This window comes from Cibotium barometz, chromosome 48 (genome assembly GCF_041138505.1).
Source record: "Cibotium barometz isolate CiBa-2024 chromosome 48, ASM4113850v1, whole genome shotgun sequence".
NCBI classification, from domain to species: Eukaryota; Viridiplantae; Streptophyta; class Polypodiopsida; order Cyatheales; family Cibotiaceae; genus Cibotium; species Cibotium barometz.
Genome location: NC_141093.1, coordinates 25,834,075 through 25,855,436, shown reverse-complemented (window position 1 = coordinate 25,855,436; position 21,362 = coordinate 25,834,075). Strand labels below are relative to the sequence as shown.

Genomic DNA, 21,362 nt, shown 5'->3' with positions numbered 1-21,362 from the left:
ATTTTATCAGCATAAAATCACCAGAAATTACACTAAATTAAGGGTAACCAATTTGTACGGGATGGTTGCAGTATCAAACCAACTCCGATTTGCAATCTGAAGCTTTAGGGATCTGTATCAGATACCTAATGGTTAATTTGAACCCTCAATTGCACCAAAATATAGTGATTAGCACTGATTAATCACTGATTAGCAAATTAATGCTCTGTTTTGTGTGCAAAAAATAGAGTATGCGGGGAGTCCAGATCTGGTGCCTTCCACTTCAAATGAGCTCAAATTCTTTCAAAGGCATCAATAGCAATGAGTCTAGTAGAGGATTAAGCCAAGAAACACAAGATTTGACCAAATAATGAAAGCTTAATCTCTGTTTTACCAAAGTCACCTGCAGATTTGATGAAGAGCTTTGATCTCAATGTAGACTTGATGAAATTGAATTCTGTCTTCACCAGCTTGTAGAGCATGCTTGATTACCCCTTGGGCTAGGAGGAATTGAAGCAATTTGATTTGAGCAAGGAGAAATCTGCAGTTTACTCAGAAAAAAACGCGTTGACTTCATCGTCGATTTCTCCTTCGTTTCTACGCGGTTTGCTACGCCATCTTGCTGAGCATGAAGCCAAGGATGTTAGCTACCATACTCTAGAAGCTTTTGCCCTAATTCTATGTGTGCAAGGTGCTAGAGATCCTCCACTGGCTGGGGGTGAAGGAAAGAAGTGAAAACTCACTAAAAATTTGATTTTTTTGCTAATTATCTACTAATCCTAATTAATTAACTAATGGGCTCATAAACCTAATTGATTCTAGGCATGGCTCTGATACCATGTTGAAATTTGAGCATAATGATGAGCTATGGTGGATCAAACACTAGAATCAACATCATTAACAAAGTGATTAATAAATGATTAAGATGTAATTAGTGAATAATTAGCAAATAGATTAATGTAGGCATGGATACTCAAAAACCAGCAAATTCTCATTAGGGCTATGCCTCAATTTATAGAGTTTACATCAAGCATCAAATCCCATTGATTTCTCCATGATTCACTCCCAGAATATCTCCACCTCTTGCCTGATTCGCTCCACCTCTTCTCTTTTCCCTGAATATCTCCCAGAATAACTCCACACTCCTAAATTCTCTCATGCTACCCTTTATTCTCTCCCAGTAGATTCTTCTCACCTTTTCACAGGTTCTTTCACAATTACATCTTCTCTTTTACAGCCTCTATCCAAGAGCTTGTTCCCACACACACCCTATTCACTTGTATATTTCAACAATTTCAACATTCCTCTTTTTCCAATTTGTTAGGATAATCCATTTCTCATTTAGAATGAATTAGAGTAGTTTTTAACTACTCATAAATAATATAAAAGAATTTACCATTATTTTAATAGCACAAAATCATGAAAATATCAATTTCTTAATCTCTAGCTTATCAAGCCTAGAGTTTAGTTTTGAATTAAGAGACTATCATTGAGAAGCATAATCCTTTTCCAAGCGATTCAGCCATAAGATGGCTATTCTTTTAGAGAGAGAGATTTACTTCAAGAAAGCATTACAAAAAAGCATAAAGATTAACTTTCTCTTAAGTAAACATTAAGACTTTAAGGGAAAGCTTGATTTGAATTAAAACAATCATTTAGAAAGCTTCTCAATCTTGAGAGGGGCTAAGAAGAAGAAAGTTATTGAGAAATTTGAAAAAACCATAAAAATTGATTTTACCTCCAAGTTTGGCTTGATTCTCTAATTGTAGTGAAGTCCCCCGACCAATCAATTGGTCCACCAAGAGGAGAAGAGCAACTCCAAGAGTTGTTGTAGAGAGAGAGAGCTCCAAGCTCCCAAGAGAGAGAAAATTTTAAGGGATAATAGAAAATATGATTTTTTTAATATAATACTGGCATGGTATAGCTCCCATATTCCATTACAAATGACTTAGGGTCTATTTATAGGTGAGGGAGGCCACTAACCAAGTCCAACTGGGTTCTAAAATTTTCCAAGTTCAGTTTGACTCAATTTGGACCATTTTGGCCCCCTTTTTGATTTGGTTTAATCCAGGAGAAAGGAGAGATAAAAATATCATATATTTTTTAAATCAAAGCCCTTCTACACATGTGAAAGAGGCGCCTACCTCAAGAGTTCCCCTTTTCTTACCAAGGTGTCAAAAATGCATCATTATTTCAAATTTCTTATTTTTTTTAGTAATATCTCATAATTTTTAACTAATAAACCTTGTACTCAATCAACTCTTCATCTTATGTGAGTATTTACTCATTTTTGGGTATTTTCTTTTATTCTTTTGGATTTCTCTCATCCCAACACTTGGATCAATCCAATTGGCCCATTGGAACCTTAATTGGACCATAATCCAAATTTTTTTAAAAATGTAGACCCTTAGGCTAAGGTCCCTTATACCATTTTCAATTAATTCCTAATGTACATTGGAAAGTTCATTTTGAACTTTTGTTTCGGGGAAATCCATTTTAAACACTAGGAGGATTTTCATATCCAAAGATATCTCAATTTTGGATTATCTCTCTCTAGACATTTTCTCTCTCTATGCCAAAATAAGGTAAAACAAGATCTTCTTTTATTTTAGAGAGCGGAATAATTACAAGAATAGAAGGGGATGTTTTTACACCTTTACACCTCAAAAGCTGGAGGGAGGAATCTTACAGAAAAGCAAAGAACGGGCAATCGAGACATGCATACCAAATGGTTGTGATGGCTCTTCTTCCCACACATCCTGCGTCATCCACGTCACATGGCTCATGTAAAATTGATCGATTTACTGGACGCTTGCCTTAAACCAAAAACAAGCAAGAAGGTTTTACAAATCATGTCACATTTCACTGGAATAAACGAACACATTCTTCTTTGTAAACTCAATGAATTTTCAAAACCAAGACAATAACCATAAGTCTTTCAAGGCATCACGCCCTACGTGGCATACAATAGTATTATATGAAAGCCTCACTGGCCTTATAAAATAAAGTGTGGTCATGTCCACAAGATAACAAACATAAAAGTATCATAATCTGATTGACAATATATTTTCCACACTCACCTCCTTGCTCCTGGGCCTCAAACAAGTCCTTTTCCTTTGCTAAAACGTGTCCCTTTGCCATGTAAAGCCACCAAGGACAATTTGCCATTTCCCACTCTGTGAGATTTTACATCTCGAGGGTACATACAAGTGGCCTCCTCTGTTGTCCAGTTGCTAGCCATTGCTAGGATCGATGCAAATTACACATATAACATCACATGCACAATAGCTCAGTATTGATACATTGAACGACTAGTGTCTAAATAGTCAAGGATTGAAGTTACCTAAATACCAATCTCTGAGCGTCCAAATGCACTAATTGCTTGTTCTTCTTAGCCTTGTTTGGTTACTCCCTTCTCCTTTTTCTCCATGCGTGTCTCTAGAGGAAACATGGCCTTTCTTCTCTCTAGTTTGATTTCCTCGTAGTATTCCAACAAGGACAAATCCGCAGCAGGTCCTCTAGAATTTCAACAAAGCCTCTCAAGATTTCTCTTGCCGAATGCAAGATATTCTCGAGCAAGACTTACCTACGTATCCAACTACACAAGAACAAAACATTAGCACCACAATGATCAATTCATAAGAGAAACAAGTTTAGGGAAAAATCACTCACTGTCTATACAAATGATCACCACGGGCAAGGTGGTACATAGCTTTAGTAGCCCTACTTGCCTCCAATAGTGACAACCATAAGACCTTTGATTCAACGGGGGCTTCACATATTGTGAGGAGATTCAATTTCTCCAATGTTGCATAACTCTCACAATCCCATTTTAATGACAATACCTTGTCTCCCATGCATCCCCAAGTTGAGGGTCGATGATATTGAGAATCTTTTGGATAGTTTGACAAATACGAGAGTTAGTTTTGGCAAACCATACACAACAAAATACCTCACTAGCCATGAGAATATCCTTACCTTGCCTATCCGGTCACCATCATAATGTGATGCAAGGGACTCTACCTCCTCCTTCTCCTCCTTTTGCAACTCTTCTTCGCTTTTAGCGCTGCCCTTTTTAGATCAAGATTCTTGTTCAAAGTGTTGCCATATATATATAGGCAGTGATGTGTGTGAACACACTTAGGACTGCCGGGGCACTTTTTCCCTCTTTAGGAGGTTTTTTCCCCGGCTTGTATATACACCCATCCTTCTAGGGCTAACTGATCTTTTGTACATTGACACAATCTAATACACTTTGTGTTGTGTGCATTCTTGCTTCTTCTTCTCCAAGCTTTGTGTGCTTTCCTGCAACCCTAATTCCAACAATTAGTATCAGAGCAGGCATCGGCTCCCAGGACTACGCCGCCAGCACCCTCCGACTCACGTTCTCCGATTGAGGTGAGCTTTCACGATCGCTTGCAGATCCCTATACTTTGCAAATAAGCTCGTAGGGCTTTGCGTTCTCAGAAATTGTTGGAATTAGGGTTGCAGGAATGCACACACAACTTCAAGTAGATGAGGAAGTTTGAGCACAACACAGTAGTGTATTATGAGTGCCAAAAATGAAAGATAACAAGCCCTAGAAGATAATGGGCGTATATACAATGCACGGGGGAAAAACCTCCTAGTGAGGGAAAAAGTGCCCCGGCGGTCCTAAGTGTGTTCACACACATCACTACTATAATATGGTAACAAATCCCCCCTGGAGTGATGCGGTGAACAAGAGCTAGCACTCATGTATAGGGAAGTGTCTAGCTATGTGGACGAATCCACAAAAGGGAGTAAGCCCAAAGCTTTGCGAAAAGCTTCGAACTTCTCACGAGGCAGAGCCTTTGTGAAAAGGTCTGCAAGGTTATCCTGTGTTGGCACATAAGCCAAACTGATCTCTCCTGCAGAGAGTCTCTCCCTGACATAATGGTAGTGCACCTCAATGTGCTTCGTACGAGCATGGAACACTGGGTTCCGCGCAACTGCCAATGCGCTCTGACTGTCAGTGAAGATGGTGGTGGCAGATGGCTGCCCAACACCCAAATCAGCCATAAGGCGTCTGAGCCACACACACTCAACCGTAGCTGTGAAAGCTGCCCTGTACTCAGCTTCACAACTAGAAGTGGCCACAGTAGGCTGCTTCTTGCTCAACCATGATATGCATGAGCTTCCAAGCATGAAGCAAAAACCACTCGTGGACACGCGTGTGTCATAACAACCAGCCCAGTCAGAATCTGAAAAAGCATGTAAATCTGGCGGCAATGATCCCCCCTTGGGATAAAACAACCCAAGATGCCGAGTACCACTCAAATAGCGAAAGATACGCTTCACTGCCTGCCAATGCTTAATGCCTGGGCTATGCATAAATCTGCTCACCTGTGAGACTGCAAACTGAATGTCTGGCCTCGTAATGCATACATAAATGAGGCAACCAACAGCTGTCTGATAGAGTGTGACATCAAAGTGATCTCCAGCATCATGAAGACTCAACTTCAAACCTGTCTCCATTGGAGTAGCAATAGGCTTGCAGTCTTTAAGGCCAAATCTCCGCAACAATGTTTCAATATACTTTGTCTGACACAAAGCAATACCTCCATCACACTGCTTAAATTGTATCCCCAAATAATGATGCAAATGCCCCAAATCTGACATCTCAAAAGAGGCATTCAAATCAGCCTTAAAATCAGCAATATGACTCTCATTTGGTCCTGTGAGCAGCATGTCATCGACATAGAGAGCAATGATTAGATGTACACCATCCACACGTTTAACATACAAAGTGCTTTCTGTTGGACTATTCTGAAACCCATGTGCAGTCAAATATGCATGTATTTTTTCATACCAAGCTCGTGGAGCTTGCTTTAAACCATATAAAGCCCTTTTTAACCTGCACACTTTGTTTTCCTGCCCTCTTTGAACAAAACCACGAGGCTGCGATACATACACCTCCTCATGCAAATCTCCATTTAAGAACGCAGTCTTTATGTCCAGCTGATGTACATTCCAACCATTATGAGCTGCTAATGCACAGATGCTACGAACAGTGGTCATACGACATGTGGGAGCAAAAGTCTCATCAAAATCAATGCCCTTCTCTTGAGCATAACCTTTTGCAACAAGCCTAGCCTTATGGCGATCCACTGTGCCATCAGGCTTACGCTTCAATTTGTAAACCCACTTAGTGCCAATGGCCTTCTTGCCAGGGGGCAAGTCACATAAAGACCATGTACCATTCTTCATAATAGCATCGTATTCTGCTTGCATAGCAGCCATCCAATTTTCTGAACTTTGTGCCTCATCAAATGAAACAGGCTCACTTTCATCGCACATACTAGAAACAGCCAATGCATAACAATCTGACGCATAAGAGGCACCATGAGAGCCAGAACGAGTGCGACTAGACAAAGGGGCATCCAACTTGCTGTCACGCAAAGTTTGCACCAGCCATCTAGGCATATTCCTAGAGCCCTCAATCTCTTGTCTCTCATCCTCAAGTGCGTCATGCACATCTGCATCAGATATAGGCTGATCTGTGCCATCATTTAAAACCTGCATAGGCTGAAAAACTGCCTCATGAGGTATTGCACTTGACTGTGCACCACTGAAAAGAGGCAACAATGTATCATAGACATCACGTGAGCTGATATCTGTCTCCTTAGTACATGAAACCAAGGGCTGAACTGCATCTTCCACAAATACAACATCACGGCTAACCAAAATGCGCTTTGTCTGTGGATGATACAAACGATAGCCTCTGCTCTCAGCACTATATCCAACAAAAATACATTTGACAGCTTTGTCATCCAATTTTCTGCGATGTTGCACAGGCACTAATGCATATGCCAGGCAACCAAAAACACGTAAATGGCCAACAGATGGCTTGCGGCTATGCCAAGCCTCATATGGAGTGACAACCTGTAATGCTTTGGTGGGACACCTGTTTAGTACATAAGTGGCACACATGACAGCCTCAAGCCAAAAACCATGTGGTAGACTTTGACTCTTAACCATACATCTTGCCATTTCCATGAGAGACCTGTTTTTTCTCTCAGCCACACCATTTTGCTGTGGTGTATACGGCACTGTACATTGGTGTTTTATCCCACGCTCAGCCAGAAATGCATTAAATTCTGAAGACATGTACTCCCCCCCTCGATCTGAACGGAGGGTGCCCATCTTACTTTCTGACACATTTTCAGCCATAACCAAAAACTGTTTGAAGCACAAAAACACTTCGGACTTTGCCTTCAAAGGATATACCCATGCATGCCTGGTAAAATCATCAATGAAAGTCACGAAGTAAAGGTAGTTTCCAAATGATGGAGTTTGCATGGGACCACAAACATCACTGTGAACAAGCTGCAATCTGCGTTCAGCTCTCACTGATCCATCTTTGGGAAAGGAAGCACGCTGCATTTTACCCAATATGCAGCCCTCACAAACATGCTTGACAGGTGCCTCAAGCTTAGGCAAAGAAGACACCATTTCAGATTTCTGCAGGCGCAGCAAACTTGCAAAATTCAGATGAGCAAAACGTGCATGCCACAGTTTTGCATCTGAAATAGCCTGCGTATCCATAATAGCACATGCTGAATCCTCTACACATTTGCCATCCATATTGAGCTTATACAGCCCTCGACATAGTGAACCAGATGCTACAATGATGTCACCACAAGAGAGATCATGAACAGTACATCTGTCATCCACAAATTTTACAACCAAACCTGTTTTGGCAAATGCGGAGACTGACAGCAGATTCTTTTTGATCCCTGGCACATACAATGCATCAAAAAGTGTAAAGGTGTTGCCATTTGCAACATTCAGCACAATCTGTCCAACTCCTTCAACGGGATAAGAGGAGTTATTGGCACAAGTGACAGTATTCCCTGTGGGAGCAGACTCAAGGAAAGTGAATAAACTGCGCTGCGAGGTGATATGCTTAGTGGCACCACTGTCAAAGTACCATACATCTGAATCTACTGCAGACATACATGTGTCATGCAAAGATGGGTCATAACTGCACTGCGCATTGAATGCCCATTCTGTATCTAGCACAACATTAGCAGATTCATTGTTAGAAGGAGAGGCATCTGCAACAGCCATACCAGCCTCTTTCTTCTTAGCCTCTTTCGCAGCCAGCTTAGGACACGCTTTGATGACATGATCATTTCCCTTACAGTACTTGCAAAATGTCTTCTGTTTGTCACCCTTCTTCTCATCTTTGTCTTCCTTCTTTGGTTGCGCAGCATTTGCAGATTTCTGCTTACTAGAAGAAAAGCCAGCTTTACCTTTCCCGCTTCTCTGACTAGCAACGAAAGCTTGATCTGCGACACGCATAATATTCCTGTTTTGCCTTGACTGGTCTTCTTGCAGCAAAACAGAAACTAACTCCTCAAATGATAAGGCATTGGGATTGCCTTTCATCATCAAGCGAAGAGTGGAAGCAAAACCCTGATAAGAATCTGGTAGACCATTCAAAACAGTCTGCACAAGTGAACTGTCTGACAGGATTTCATCTGCAGAAATGAGCTGCTCTTTGAAATCCTTGATCTTTGTCAAAAAGCTATCCATAGAATCACCTTCGTTCATATGCTCACTCTCCAACTGTTTTCGGAGATAAGCAACACGAGCCTCATTTCTTGCCTGATACAATGTGGCAAGTACATCCCAAGCATCCTTAGAAGTCCTGCAGGAGCGAATATGTGGGATAATGGTACGTTTGACAGAGAGCGCAATCAAGGCATGAGCCTGCGCATCTCTACCATCCCAACGAATCTGCTCTGCTGAAAGTGGTGGTTCTCGAACAGCTGCTACAGCACTTGTGCCTGCACCATCATCAACAGTACCTGTTTCTGATGTATTTGCAGCATTCCCAGCCACAATAGGACGTGCATCAATACCCTGCACAATGTTCCATAACCCCTTTGCTACCAATACATGTCGCATCATATATGCCCACAATGGATAGTTGGTGCCATCCAACTTATCCTCAGCAGCCAACATGCGGAATACATCATTGTTGTCAGCCATGGCCAATGACTGTACTACTAGATGTAAATGCTGTCTGTAAGAGGTAAACCTGTATAAAATCGACCTGTGCTATGTAGCACAGCCCAAAACAGACGAATGGGCACCTGTCCTGCAGATTTTAATCTTGACAGAAAATCTGCACAGTAGGACGATTTTGCCTGCGCAGTACTTGGAATGCAAAAACGGAGGGCGAAATGACTTCATATCAAAATTCTGAAACGAACAAGCCCTACGGGCTATCCCACGGCATATACTAACCTGCAGACGCTCGTGAAACCTCGTCGCAATCGGAGGAGATGAAGCGGCAGGTGCCGGTGATGCTGCCCGGGAGGAGGAAGCCTGCTCTGATACCAATTGTTGGAATTAGGGTTGCAGGAATGCACACACAACTTCAAGTAGATGAGGAAGTTTGAGCACAACACAGTAGTGTATTATGAGTGCCAAAAATGAAAGATAACAAGCCCTAGAAGATAATGGGCGTATATACAATGCACGGGGGAAAAAACCTCCTAGTGAGGGAAAAAGTGCCCCGGCGGTCCTAAGTGTGTTCACACACATCACTACTATAATATGGTAACAGAAATCACATCTGAGGTCGTTTCGGGCTCCGTTTTTGCATTTCAAGTTCTGCACAGGTGTTTTCGTCATTTTCTGCAGAAATTTTGACAGTTTAGTTTTCTGCAAAACAGGCATACGTGCTCTATTGTGGACCGTACTACATAGCACGAGTTGTTTTCTGTTCAGTTTTTGCTTCATTACAGGTAGCTTTTGCATCAGTTTCAGTCAGTGGCCATGGCTGATAACAACAATGATGTATTTCGCATGTTATCTGCTGATGACAAATTGGATGGAGACAGCAACTACCCACTTTGGGCATACATGATGCAACATGTTTTGGTTGCAAAAGGAGTGTGGAACATTGTGCAGGGTATGGATGTACGTCCAGGTTCTGTGGATATAGGATCTATTGAGGATGTTGCAGGTTCTAGCAGCTCTACTATTGCTGCTGTTTTACCCACTGCTGAACAAGCTCGTTGGGATGGTAAAGATGCGCAGGCTCATGCCTTGATTGCACTTTCTGTCAAACGTAACATCACCCCACATATTCGTTCAGCTAAAACAGCAAAACAGGCTTGGGATATTCTAGCTGGTTTGTATGCAGGTTGTTAACGAGGGCAAAAATCGCTTACCTACGTAAAGAGCTAGAATTGAAGATTATGCAAGAAGATGATGACATGAATGTTTTTCTTGCTGAGATTACAGATCTCAAAGAACAGTTGATTTCTACAGGTGAGATTATTCCTGATCATTCTCTTGTGCAGACTGTTCTTGATACTTTACCTGAGACATATCAGACTTTTGCTTCCACGTGGAGACTTCTTAATGAGGACAGACCTGATGCTGTCAAGTATGATACTTTAGTCAACAAGCTCTTGCAAGAAGCGCAATCCAGGCAAAACAGGGCTAGGCAGCGTGCAGTTGATTAAGCATTTATTGCTGCCCAACAGTAGAGAAGAAGTGGTAAGGCAGTCCCTTCCACTATTTCTTCTCCTATTAGTAGGTCTGCAACTTCTTCTCCTTCCACAGGTAACAACAATAAGTCTGAGCAGGCTCTTGATAAAGGACTGTGGTGGGCGATGGGATTGGCGTGAGCAGCTGCTGTGGACTTGCAAGACGACTTCATGCAACCAGAGCGCAGCCAGTGGGGGGCGAGGCCCAGCCATTGCTATTTCCAGAGCCTCTGCCTGTGCCAATGCTAGCTCAAGGAGCGCGACCAGTGGGAGACGAGGCCCAGCCATTTGCTATTGCCAGAGCCTGCCTGCGGTGCCAACGCCAGCTTAAGGGGCTGTCTAGCGTTCAGCAGAGTTAGTTGGTCATGTTCTTCTGTAGAGCTTTTCAGGTTGCATTCAGCAGAAGCTGCGCTTCACCTACGCTCAGAGCCTCCATGTAGTTGTGTTTGCGTTTAGTAGAGTTAGCTTGGAGAGGTTATGGCGATGATGCTCATGCGGCGGCAAGCTTCAGAGAGCAAAAGAAGAGGCTAGTGGTTGTGGGCAGTGGGCAAGATGGTGGTTGTGGCCAAGATGGTGGTGAGATAGCTTGGAGATGGACAACCAAAGGAGGAAGGCCAACTTCCATTTATGGGTCGGCCTTCACCCCCCAAGGGTTGCCCATGGCTCGAAGCATGGCTCTGATACCACATGAAGGAACAGGAGAGCAAGCTAACTCGAGGTGCAAAAAGGAAAGATGGCAAACATAATGAAATCGAAATGAGAGCAATGAACAAGTACTTACATGTAGACCAAAGTAGCTTGATTTGATTGATATGACACACAAGAAAGTACATCACTCTTATAGAGTGAACACACACACTCAAGTACCATATGCTTATGGGATAACTCCCAAAGTGACACGTGGCACTCTCTCACACAAAGACTCATAGTACACACTAGAACACACTCTTTGACTATGATTTCTCCAACATAAGATACATAGATTTGTGGCATTACTAGACATTCTTATAATTACAATGTTTGTAGTGTCGTTTCATGACACTTATCATGCTATCTCTCTTATGTAACGGAGAGATACTAGGTTAACCTCAAAATGGGGTTAACAGTAGTGTATGATGAGGCTAGTGCTAAATAGCTTATTATGGTAGTAGTGTATGATAAGGCTAGTGATAAATAGCTTACTATGGCAGTAGTGTATGATGACGGCATAAGAAATAAGAAGGTTGGCCACCAAGAGAGATATTATAGATTTTCTTGGGAAATGAACAAGGTTACGCATATTGAAAGATGAGTTAAACTATAGTTTTAAGAGGATCATAACCTTTGGTGTGAAAATTAGAATAAAAGTTTATAAGTAGGATATAAGAATTTCGTTTAGTTCCAGTCATGTAAAGGAAGATGAACTACCATCACTTTAAATTTTGGTTAGTTTTGTGGGATCGCAGGGTATTCCATTCAGGGCTATATTCTTGTGACAATCTCAAAATGCATGGTTTTTTTTTAATCATCAACCTTCCAAATATTCCAGCATGAGAATAGTCTATTTGAGGGTATATTCTTGCAATAGTCTCAAAATGTAGGTTTTTTTTATCGTCTACCTTTTAAATATTCTACCATGAGAGTAGTCGATGGATTTTAGAGCACATCTCTTTGTATGAGGCTTTTGTTACAAATCTAGCCATGGATTTACTACCAAGTGCACTCTTTTAGGAGTAACAAGGGAAAGAGCACTTTCATAGAGTAACAAAGGAAAGAGCTAATCACTTCCATAGAGTGTTGGAGAAGGAATACCAACGAGCGTATGAGCACAAGATTCTTGTGTAGTGGTAGGTAGTGTGGTGGAAAATTGATGAAGAAATAAGCCATGCAAAAATGGGTCAAGTTTGTGGAAGTGAGTTGAATTGATAACAAGTCTTTCAAGCAATAGCCATGGTTGCTTTTTAACCACATAGGTGGGCACAGAGAGAGAGAGAGAGAGAGAGAGAGAGAGAGAGAGAGAGAGAGAGAGAGAGAGAGAGAGAGAGAGAGAGAGAGATTACATGTAAGGTTATAAAGTAAGTAACATTATTATCATAAATTATTATTGTTAATAAGAAAAAATAACATTTTATACAAAAGACTAAACAAGAGAGTGAATATATATATACACACATATATATACATATATGTGTGTGTGTGAATAAAATAATAAAATAAAAGAGAATACATATATAATCAAATAATAAAGAGATAGACATTAATCAAATCTTAAAGTGAATGTGTGTGTGTGTGTGTGTGTGTGTGTGTAAAGAGATAGATATTAATTAGATCTAAAAGAATATGAAGGTAATAAGGAAAATAAATTGAAGAAAGTTATGCAAGAAATTAAAATTCTTAGTGTATCAAGTAATCATGAAAATATAAAATCTAAGAATAGTGAATTCAAGGATAGAAGAGTGAAGATAAATATTAAATATTATGTAGAGGTGATTATGCCAACATAGTAGGTAATGGGTTATCAAAATGGTAGTTTGAAACGTGTGTGGGTATGTGGGTGTGGGTATGTGGGTGTGCATGTGCATGTGCGCATGTGGAAGTGCACAAAAGTGAAAACAAAATCATAGTTTGAGAATGTGTGTGTGTGTGTGTGTGTGTGTGTGTGTGTGTGTAGAAGTGTGTCGAAGTGAAAATAAAAATACAATCCACTAATAGCCATATAAAATTATTGAGTGAAATTAAAGGAAGAAGAGATACACTGCTCAAGAACAAAAGTGTTTGACACAGGATAGCTATGTCGATTAGGCCAATCCCATCACTTTAGAGGTAGAGTCTCTGTACCCAGAACAAAGAATCGTATTACTAGTTGAAAGACAAGTGTCACAACAAGGCTCTACACATGTTATAGATGTAAGTAAAATCTAGCATATAGAGTTTGAAAAAAGTGGAAAAAGTGAAAAAAATAACAACAAAGGAATTAATGTGAGTTGACAAATGGTGTCACAAGGGTGATTGAGGAGCTGTTAAAAGGAAAATCATAAAAGTTTTGTAAGAGGTCAAAACTAAGCTAACAAAAAATGAAGGGTTTATAGAATCATTGAATTGTTTGAACCATTGAACAAGTAGTAGCAATGAACATAATTCACAAATGGATATAGGAACTTTTAAATAAAACATTAGGAAAATTGGTCATATTTGATTTAGCGACACGACATTGACGAGTAGCTAGATATGCCATTCCAAGCAAAAATAATGAATATCGAGTACTAGAAAAAATCGAAACTCCTAAGAGATTAGAATGGAAAGCATATGGTATAAAAAATAGGAGAGAGAGAGAGAGAGAGAGAGAGAGAGAGAGAGAGAGAGAGAGAGAGAGAGAGAGAGTGCATTTATGTGTGTATGTGTGTGGAAGGGGTGTGTTTACAAGTGTGTGTGTGTGTGTGTGTGTGCACGTGCGCACAAATATATATGTATATAAGTGTGAGTGTAAAGATAATAAGATGAATAGACCTAGCTAATCAAGATGCAAAAATCAACAGATAGTCACATCATAAGATGTTAATGTGTGTGTGTGTGTGTGTGTGTGTGTGTGTGTGTGTGTGAGAGAGAGAGAGAGAGAGAGAGAGAGAGAGAGAGAGAGAGAGAGAGAGGGGAGGGGGGGTGATAGAGGATGTGATGTGTGTGTGAAGAAGAAAATATGTGTGTGTGAGAGATAGAGGGAGTGTGTAGGGGAAGCATGTGTGTGTGTGTGTGTGTGTGTGTGTGTGTGTGAAAGAGAGACAAAGAGGGGAGGGATCAAGGTATTAGTTAAAAATTTGTAATGTGTGTATGTTTGTTTGAGTGCGCTAGCATGTAAAGAGGAAACACGAGTAGAGGCTATTAGTAAAACTATTACAAGCGAAGGTTAGAAGAAGCTAACCTTATGGGCAAAGGTTAGGAGGAAAAAAACGTGTTTTATGAAAAATATGCAAGGGTAGTGCAAGTTTGTTTGATTATTTATATTGTAAGGGTGAGAGGTGACCACACATTGTGGACAGGGTTCGATTGGAGCAACAGAGGCATCTAAGTTACCATTTTGATGGGTGAGGTGTGAAAGCAAGCCCAGTGAGGCAGCTCCGAAGATGCAGTGCGAAGCCCATATCGTCATAGGAGCTCAGTGATGAGGACAAGGGTGCATTTGTGAGCTTGAAAAAAAAAACATAGCATTGAGAAGAAGGTGCTTTATACATGGATAAATCATGTGTTAATCAAGATTTGGAGTTCAATCACTTTTAAGCAAAAAGAACCTCAGGAGCAAGATGTATATGCCAATACATGAAATTTATCTACATATTATATATATATATATATATATATATATATATATATATATATATATAATAAGGCATAAATGTGAGTGTGTGTGCGTGCCCGTGCATGTGTGAGAATGCATATAAACATTTATATACATATATATATTATAAAGCATAAATGCGAGTGTGTGTGCACGCACGTGCATGTGAGAGAATGCATATACACATTTATTTACATATATAAGTATCAAGGTGTGTGCCATGCAGAAGAGCATGCACACACTACTAGTTATCGATCCGCACGTTGCCACATGCATGAGAGCATGGACACCCTAAATAGAAATATGGGGATGTGAATGCATGTACGAGAGCTCGCACACTTTACATGTATATAACACAAGCCACTCTTTAATATTCTTTTTATAAAATCCTAATGTAGGCTTGGAGTGGCACCTCACCTTCTTCAAATACCCAAATTCTAATGTAGAGTTAAAATGGCACTCACTTTTCTCTCTCTCCTTACATTACAATCATTATTCAACCCTCTTTAATAAAAATGAAAATATAAATGGACCATAGAGAGATAAACATTTAGAGTGCACATCAACAAGGAGCATCTCTATATCTATATCTCTATATATAATATATAATAGACAAGTTTCACAAGGTTGCTACATTGCAAGAATCGGGTGGCTCGGCATGCAATGTCGATTTTTGAAGAGGGCTAGGCTTTATCTTACTTATAGAGGACAAGTGAGGTTGCTTGTTTTATATTATATAAAGAAAGAGTTTCGCAAGGTTACTATGTGTTCAGAACTTCAAATTTGGGATGCAATTTGGAGTTCGAGGAGGGGTACACTCTCTCCCTGTCCCCCACGTTTACCCCCCCACCCTCCATCTCCCTCTAGCTCTCTCCCACGATACACTCTCTCCCTCTCCCCCATGACCCCCCCCCCCCCTCCTCCATCTCCCTGTTTGAATGTAGAAGGCCTCACCATGATCGTCGTTACGTATTTGACAAACATTAGTCTAAGGTGTATGGCTACTGGGCATTAATTTATTAATGATAAAAAAGCTAATAGGCACTACTGGGTATTAATTAACGAAAAAAAAAAGCTAATAGGCATTAAAAAAAAGCTCATAGGCATCTAAAGGTGACAAAAGCTTTTAAATAATATTTTTCCAAATCATTTTTCTTTGATAAAAGTTCGAATCTTTTTCAATTTCTATTTGGAAAGGAGGGGTATTTGAGTGGAGCAAAAGAGATTACGTCTCTTTTCTTAAACATTTTTCGATTACTGTACATTAAAATCCGACAGCAGATTTTTTGGAAACGAAAACAAATAGGTTTAAAAATTGGCCTTATTTTGATTAGTTGGAAGAAATGTTAAAAAACCGTAATAAAAAACCCCTAATAGATCTAATAATTGCCCTTCCTTACAAAGACTTAAAAATTGTCCTTACTTTGATTGGTTAAAAAACCCTAAAAATTTTAAAATGCCCTTCCTTTGTTTGGTAGAAAAAAATGTTTTTTTTTTGAGCATCTGGATCCATTTCACACCAGCCATTCCCAATCAGGTTTAAGACTCCTTTCCCATTTCTCTCATGTCTCGTACAGTCTATTCGTACGAACGAGCCCCGACGCTTAGCCTACCGTAAAGTTTTAAAGTCGGTTATTAGAAGACAAAAAGTACAATGGAAAATATGTAAAAGCGTGCAGATATAACGATTAACACAGTTGGACAGTTTATCGCCTGCACACTATCCAACGGTCTACTACGCAAATCACTCGATTTCTATTTGTCAATTTTCATAAACTTATCTTGTGTACCCAACATTCCTTGTAAAAACCGGGGTTCGATTCGCTCACAATCATCTGTGAGTAATCAGAGCACTCGATTTCTCTTTGTCAATTTTCATAAATTAGCGATCCTTGTAAAATCAGGGGTTCGATTCGCCCACAATCGTCAATCATCTGTGATTAATCAAAGCACTTGATTTTTATTGGTCAATTTTCATAAACCTATCTTGTGTACCCAACGATCCTTGTAAAAACCGGGGTTCGGTTCAGCCATTGGCCAAAAAGGATGAGAACGGTGGCATTAGCATCCACACCTCTGTTGCAACATGTACCCATCATCTCTAATGCCACCCACACCTCTCTTGCAACATATACCATCTTGGATGTTGCAAATCGTTTCCACCCAATAGTCCTCGTGGAATGGTTCTCTATTGCAGCATGTACCATCTCGACTACTATTACAAATCGGTCTTCCTCAACGATCCTAATAAACCTAGGTTCTAAGAATAATTACTTAGGAACATCCTAATAAACTTAGATCATAAGAATAATCAGCTAGGAACCCGTGCCTCGCACGTCTTTTGAAGATTCCAAAATCAAATTCTACCCAAACTCTCCTCTCTTTCTAGAACCTCCAAATTCATGCCACATGGCAGTTTTGTAAAACTTTTCTTTAAGTTAATATAGAGATAAAAATATAGAGATGGTACAATTCTCTCTTGCAACATACTAAATCGTTCTTAGCCAACAATCCTCATAAACCTAAACCTATGCTACCCCAATGCCCTTACAAACACAAGCTCAGCGAACCAGACGCTAACCCCTCCCTTGTACCATCAACAAATACACTAAATGCTTAATAAAAACAATAAATCTAATAGAAAAATAAAAGTAATTTTTTCAAGTGCCTTGCCTGTTTACTTTGCGAATTTCGCACAAATTAAAAAAAAACTATTGAAACAATCAGCCTCGTACACGAAAACTATTGAGGCAAACGATGACTCCAGATATGCACGAAATGTATTCAAAGAATGCATGAAAAACAAAGGCAAATTCCGACTCCAAATAAAGGTCTCCACAGATGCTGGCCTCAAGAACTAAGCCACTGAAAGTATAAGGCCGGCGACGAGGAAAAGAGAGCCACCGACGGCGCCAGAGAAGATGAGCCTTGGAGCGCTGCTGGGAGACGGGGCAGTCGGAGAAGTACTAGACGTCGCGCCAGATGGCCCCGTGGAGCTCGCAAGACCAGAGGATGGTGAGGCGGCGGCGGACGGCGTGGCAGCAGCCGCAGGGCCCGAGGACGGGGCTGAAAAACGGAAGAGCAACCACTCAATTTTGAAAAGATCCACAGGAGTTAACAGAGCACGTTAAGCTTTTAAGAGTGATTCCGGCCATGAAAAGAAGGCATACCTGACGGGGCCATGGTTGACGAAGGGGCGGAGGGAGAGGAAGCGCCTGTAGGGAAGCAAAAACACAGGATCAAAATTAGAAGCCGCAAGACAGGAACACGGCCGGGCATGAAATGCAGAAAACAGGGAGTAACAAAAACCTGGAGCGATGGAGGTGACCGGGCCAGGGACAGGGTAGCCAAGAGCTGAGAGGACAGGAGGAGGGTTAGCAAGTGTAAGCCATATTCGCTCGTAATAATCATTGGGAGAGGAGTTTGAGAAGAACGTTACCTGCGCATTGACTGACGGGCGGAGAGGTGAGCTTGCAGGCGGCGGGGAGCTTCAGAGCCAGGGTGGTGTTGATGACGATGCCGAACGAGGAGGTGAGAGTGGTGTTGAAGAGCAAGCACAGGCACTGTGGGGTACTGGTTAAAACCGGGGAGAGCTCGCTGCAGCAAGTGCTGGAAGGCTTCGACGAGTTCCCCTCGACGTACTCCAAACAATCCGACAGCCCTAACACCACGGAGAGGCAGTCGGGAGCAGGGGCGGGCGCAGGAGATTGCATGGAAGGGCCAACCATCAAGGCCGCCATGGCGGCGAGCAAGCAGACCAGCAGGAAGCAGCGCTCGCCAGCCCACAGAGCCATGTCTGCCACCGCCTTCGCTCTCTGTGTGCCTCAGAAGCTTCGAGCTGCGACTGCGAAGCGAGGAAGACAACGCTCTACAAGCTACTTACACTGATAATTAACACACACACACACACACGCTCTCCCTCTTCAGCTATCTCCCCCAGCTGTCGAGCGCCAGCAATTGACAACGGCTCCTCCACCCACTCCCCTGCAGCCTCATTAAATGAGGCTCGCCACAGCAAATTGGGGAGGAAATTGAGAGAAAAGGCAACCCCCATTGGCTCTCTTTTCTATCAAGCGGCGCGGTAGGTGAGAGAGACTCTCTCGCAAATACGTTTTTTTTGTGTTGTACTTAACCTGTGTGCCAATAAATTATTCAAGACGATAATCATCCACCCCTCACACAACCCATGTGAACTTCAAGAACTTTACGCCTTTTTGCTCCGCCCAAAGGTAACACCACATTGGCCATGGTGAGACACACTCACCAACCTTTCTCCCACGTTGGTATACAATGTACATGAACGATAAAGTCCATCCCCCATCAAAGCATAGCATCTACCATTCACCTCAAACTTCAAAGACCTCCACAAGTACCCACTCAAAAGTGTCAATCATTCCATGGGAGTTCCACCTAGACTCTTTACAGCCCTGGCCCCTAAACATGCCCCTCATCATGTGTGTACAATCGACCAAGCTTTCCACATCATGGACATTTCCATGCCACATGGAAGTTGGCACTTGGTTGTGACCTGAACAGGTCAAACACCCATGTGTTCACCACATAAGGGTATGTTTCCACACTTCAAAAAGCTCACAGCCAGAGTTGACACCAAAGCTATACACGTTGCTAATGAAGCTCCGAGTTGAATATAGTAGGCATTAAAACAGGGTTGTGGTGTGGTGCTCAAAAGGAGTGGTTGTCATAGTATGTAACAGGCATTAAAAGAGGGTGGTGCTCAAAAGGAGTGGTTGTCATAGTATGTAAAGCACCGAGATAAGTTAGGTTCACACATGTTGCAGGCACAATGTACACTACTTATGATCTATGTATGTTAATGGTAGTAGTATATATAAATACTAAGAGAATGCTTTAATCTAAGTTATGACTATATACATTTAATCTTTATATTAATGGAATTACTATTTTAATAGTAATGGTAAGGACATTTGGTCTTGTTGGTAGTTTCTTGTTGTGTTTAATAAAATAATGACAAGATATGAAATCTATTTATGCATATTGTACCTATTGACATTATTATACCTCCAAGCTAATGTCTATCATGATGACAAGATGCCTTGACAAAATATAAATGTTAATATTAATAAATATTGATATATTCACATAAAATATTTATAAGCATCATGTGTTTCAATATATTACATACTAATAATTCTACCAAAAATCGATATTAATAGTATAAATAAATACTAGTTATGATTATTTATATTTAAGATAAATATAAATGATATTAATATACATGAATACTCATAGTAATGTGCAAAGAGAATGGCCTCCGACTTATAATGATAATATAAATAATCTTGTTCAAGTTAAGAGCTTACCTTAGCCTTATCAAAGCATGTGTCATTGGGTGTTGCCTTTGAGTCACAAATGCAACTTTCTGTTATGGGGGTGTGCTAGCTCATCCCATCATTGTGACCTTACTTCGTTGTCGTGACCGGATGCTCCTTTACCAATTGGGTAAATGTAGATCTTTCATAGTGCCTAGATGGAGGCATGGTCCTTCACGATGGTTCTCTCTCACAAAAGGTGGGGAAAGAAGAAGAAGCTATGTTGTAAGAACAAAATCTACAATTAAACCTATCTAGCATGAATCCATCATTTAATGGCATACAAGCAAGTATGAAGGGGAAAGCGGAGAGCTCATAAGTAAATTATTGTAAGGGAATGATAGTGTATTTCTTATCGTCAAAAATGACTTATATACAAGTGACTAGTTTTCACACTAAGCCAACCAAACTTAAAAATGCTATGGCCTCTATTACTAGTCTTAAGCAACTATGTACACTTAGTCCATAGAATTTTCCTATTTAACATTAAGCGCATCATAAGGTTGCTTTATATGTTGCAACACCATCTTACAAAAGTTAAGTACCTCTTTGTATTAAGATGGCAAAGCACAATAGGTTGGGTAGCTGAAACCATGTTAATTAACAGAGTGGCTAATTGTGAGATCCCTCTCCCCCTCTGCGCATCGGGGACTCTTAGTATAGCTGACAGCGAAAGCAGTCCCCTCATGCGCGGGGCAGGGTTTCTCACTCGGGGCCTCGCCCACGAATGTCCGAGCACGAGACTAGGCTGGTGGTCACTCCGAAAACCGAAACCGATAAAATTTTCCATGCCCGGAAAGCGGGGACGATTCCACCTTTTTGAATTTTCTTAACGAATTTTTCTAACGAGATCAATTCTAAACTATCCTTCACTTGAATAAACCAGATAGAAGGAAACTTTCACTGATATAATTTGATCATCTGAGTAATTTCAACGCTTTTTTCCTAATCAAGATCAGGCACAGCCGTCGTTGATCCACTCAATTGAGAAATTTATCAGGGAATTAACTAGCTACTCGAATCCTGGCATAATCCTAAGATTTTTCAGTTTGATTATTAAAACTCCACTGATTCCAGCCTATCCGGCCCATGGGTTAGCCACCACCCTACCACTGGAATTGGTAGAACCAAATAAGTACTCACCCACCCATAATTGAAATGTCTTTCTTAACTTTAGCTTTAGAAAACAGATAC

The 21,362-nt window shown here is 40.9% G+C and overlaps 1 protein-coding gene across 1 annotated transcript; it reads right to left on the bottom strand.

Annotated features, from left to right (window-relative positions):
• Positions 1–17,458: 17,458 nt before the first annotated feature.
• Positions 17,459–18,863, bottom strand: LOC147611003 (non-specific lipid transfer protein GPI-anchored 2-like). Its single transcript, XM_086785647.1, has 4 exons — positions 18,257–18,863; positions 18,127–18,171; positions 17,988–18,032; positions 17,459–17,883 (listed from the first exon to the last, which is right to left on the bottom strand). Exons 1-4 carry the CDS (start codon positions 18,609–18,611, stop codon positions 17,675–17,677), a joined length of 654 nt encoding a protein of 217 aa, XP_086641773.1. The 5' UTR covers positions 18,612–18,863; the 3' UTR covers positions 17,459–17,674.
• Positions 18,864–21,362: the final 2,499 nt, after the last annotated feature.

Coding starts and splice junctions, on each gene's coding strand:
- LOC147611003 (XM_086785647.1), bottom strand. CDS start 18,611: ATGGCTCTGTGGGCTGGCGAGCGCTGCTTCCTGCTGGTCTGCTTGCTC. Junction 18,172..18,256: donor GCCCGTCAGTCAATGCGCAG/GTAACGTTCTTC, acceptor CTGTCCTCTCAG/CTCTTGGCTACCCTGTCCCT. Junction 18,033..18,126: donor GGTCACCTCCATCGCTCCAG/GTTTTTGTTACT, acceptor GCTTCCCTACAG/GCGCTTCCTCTCCCTCCGCC.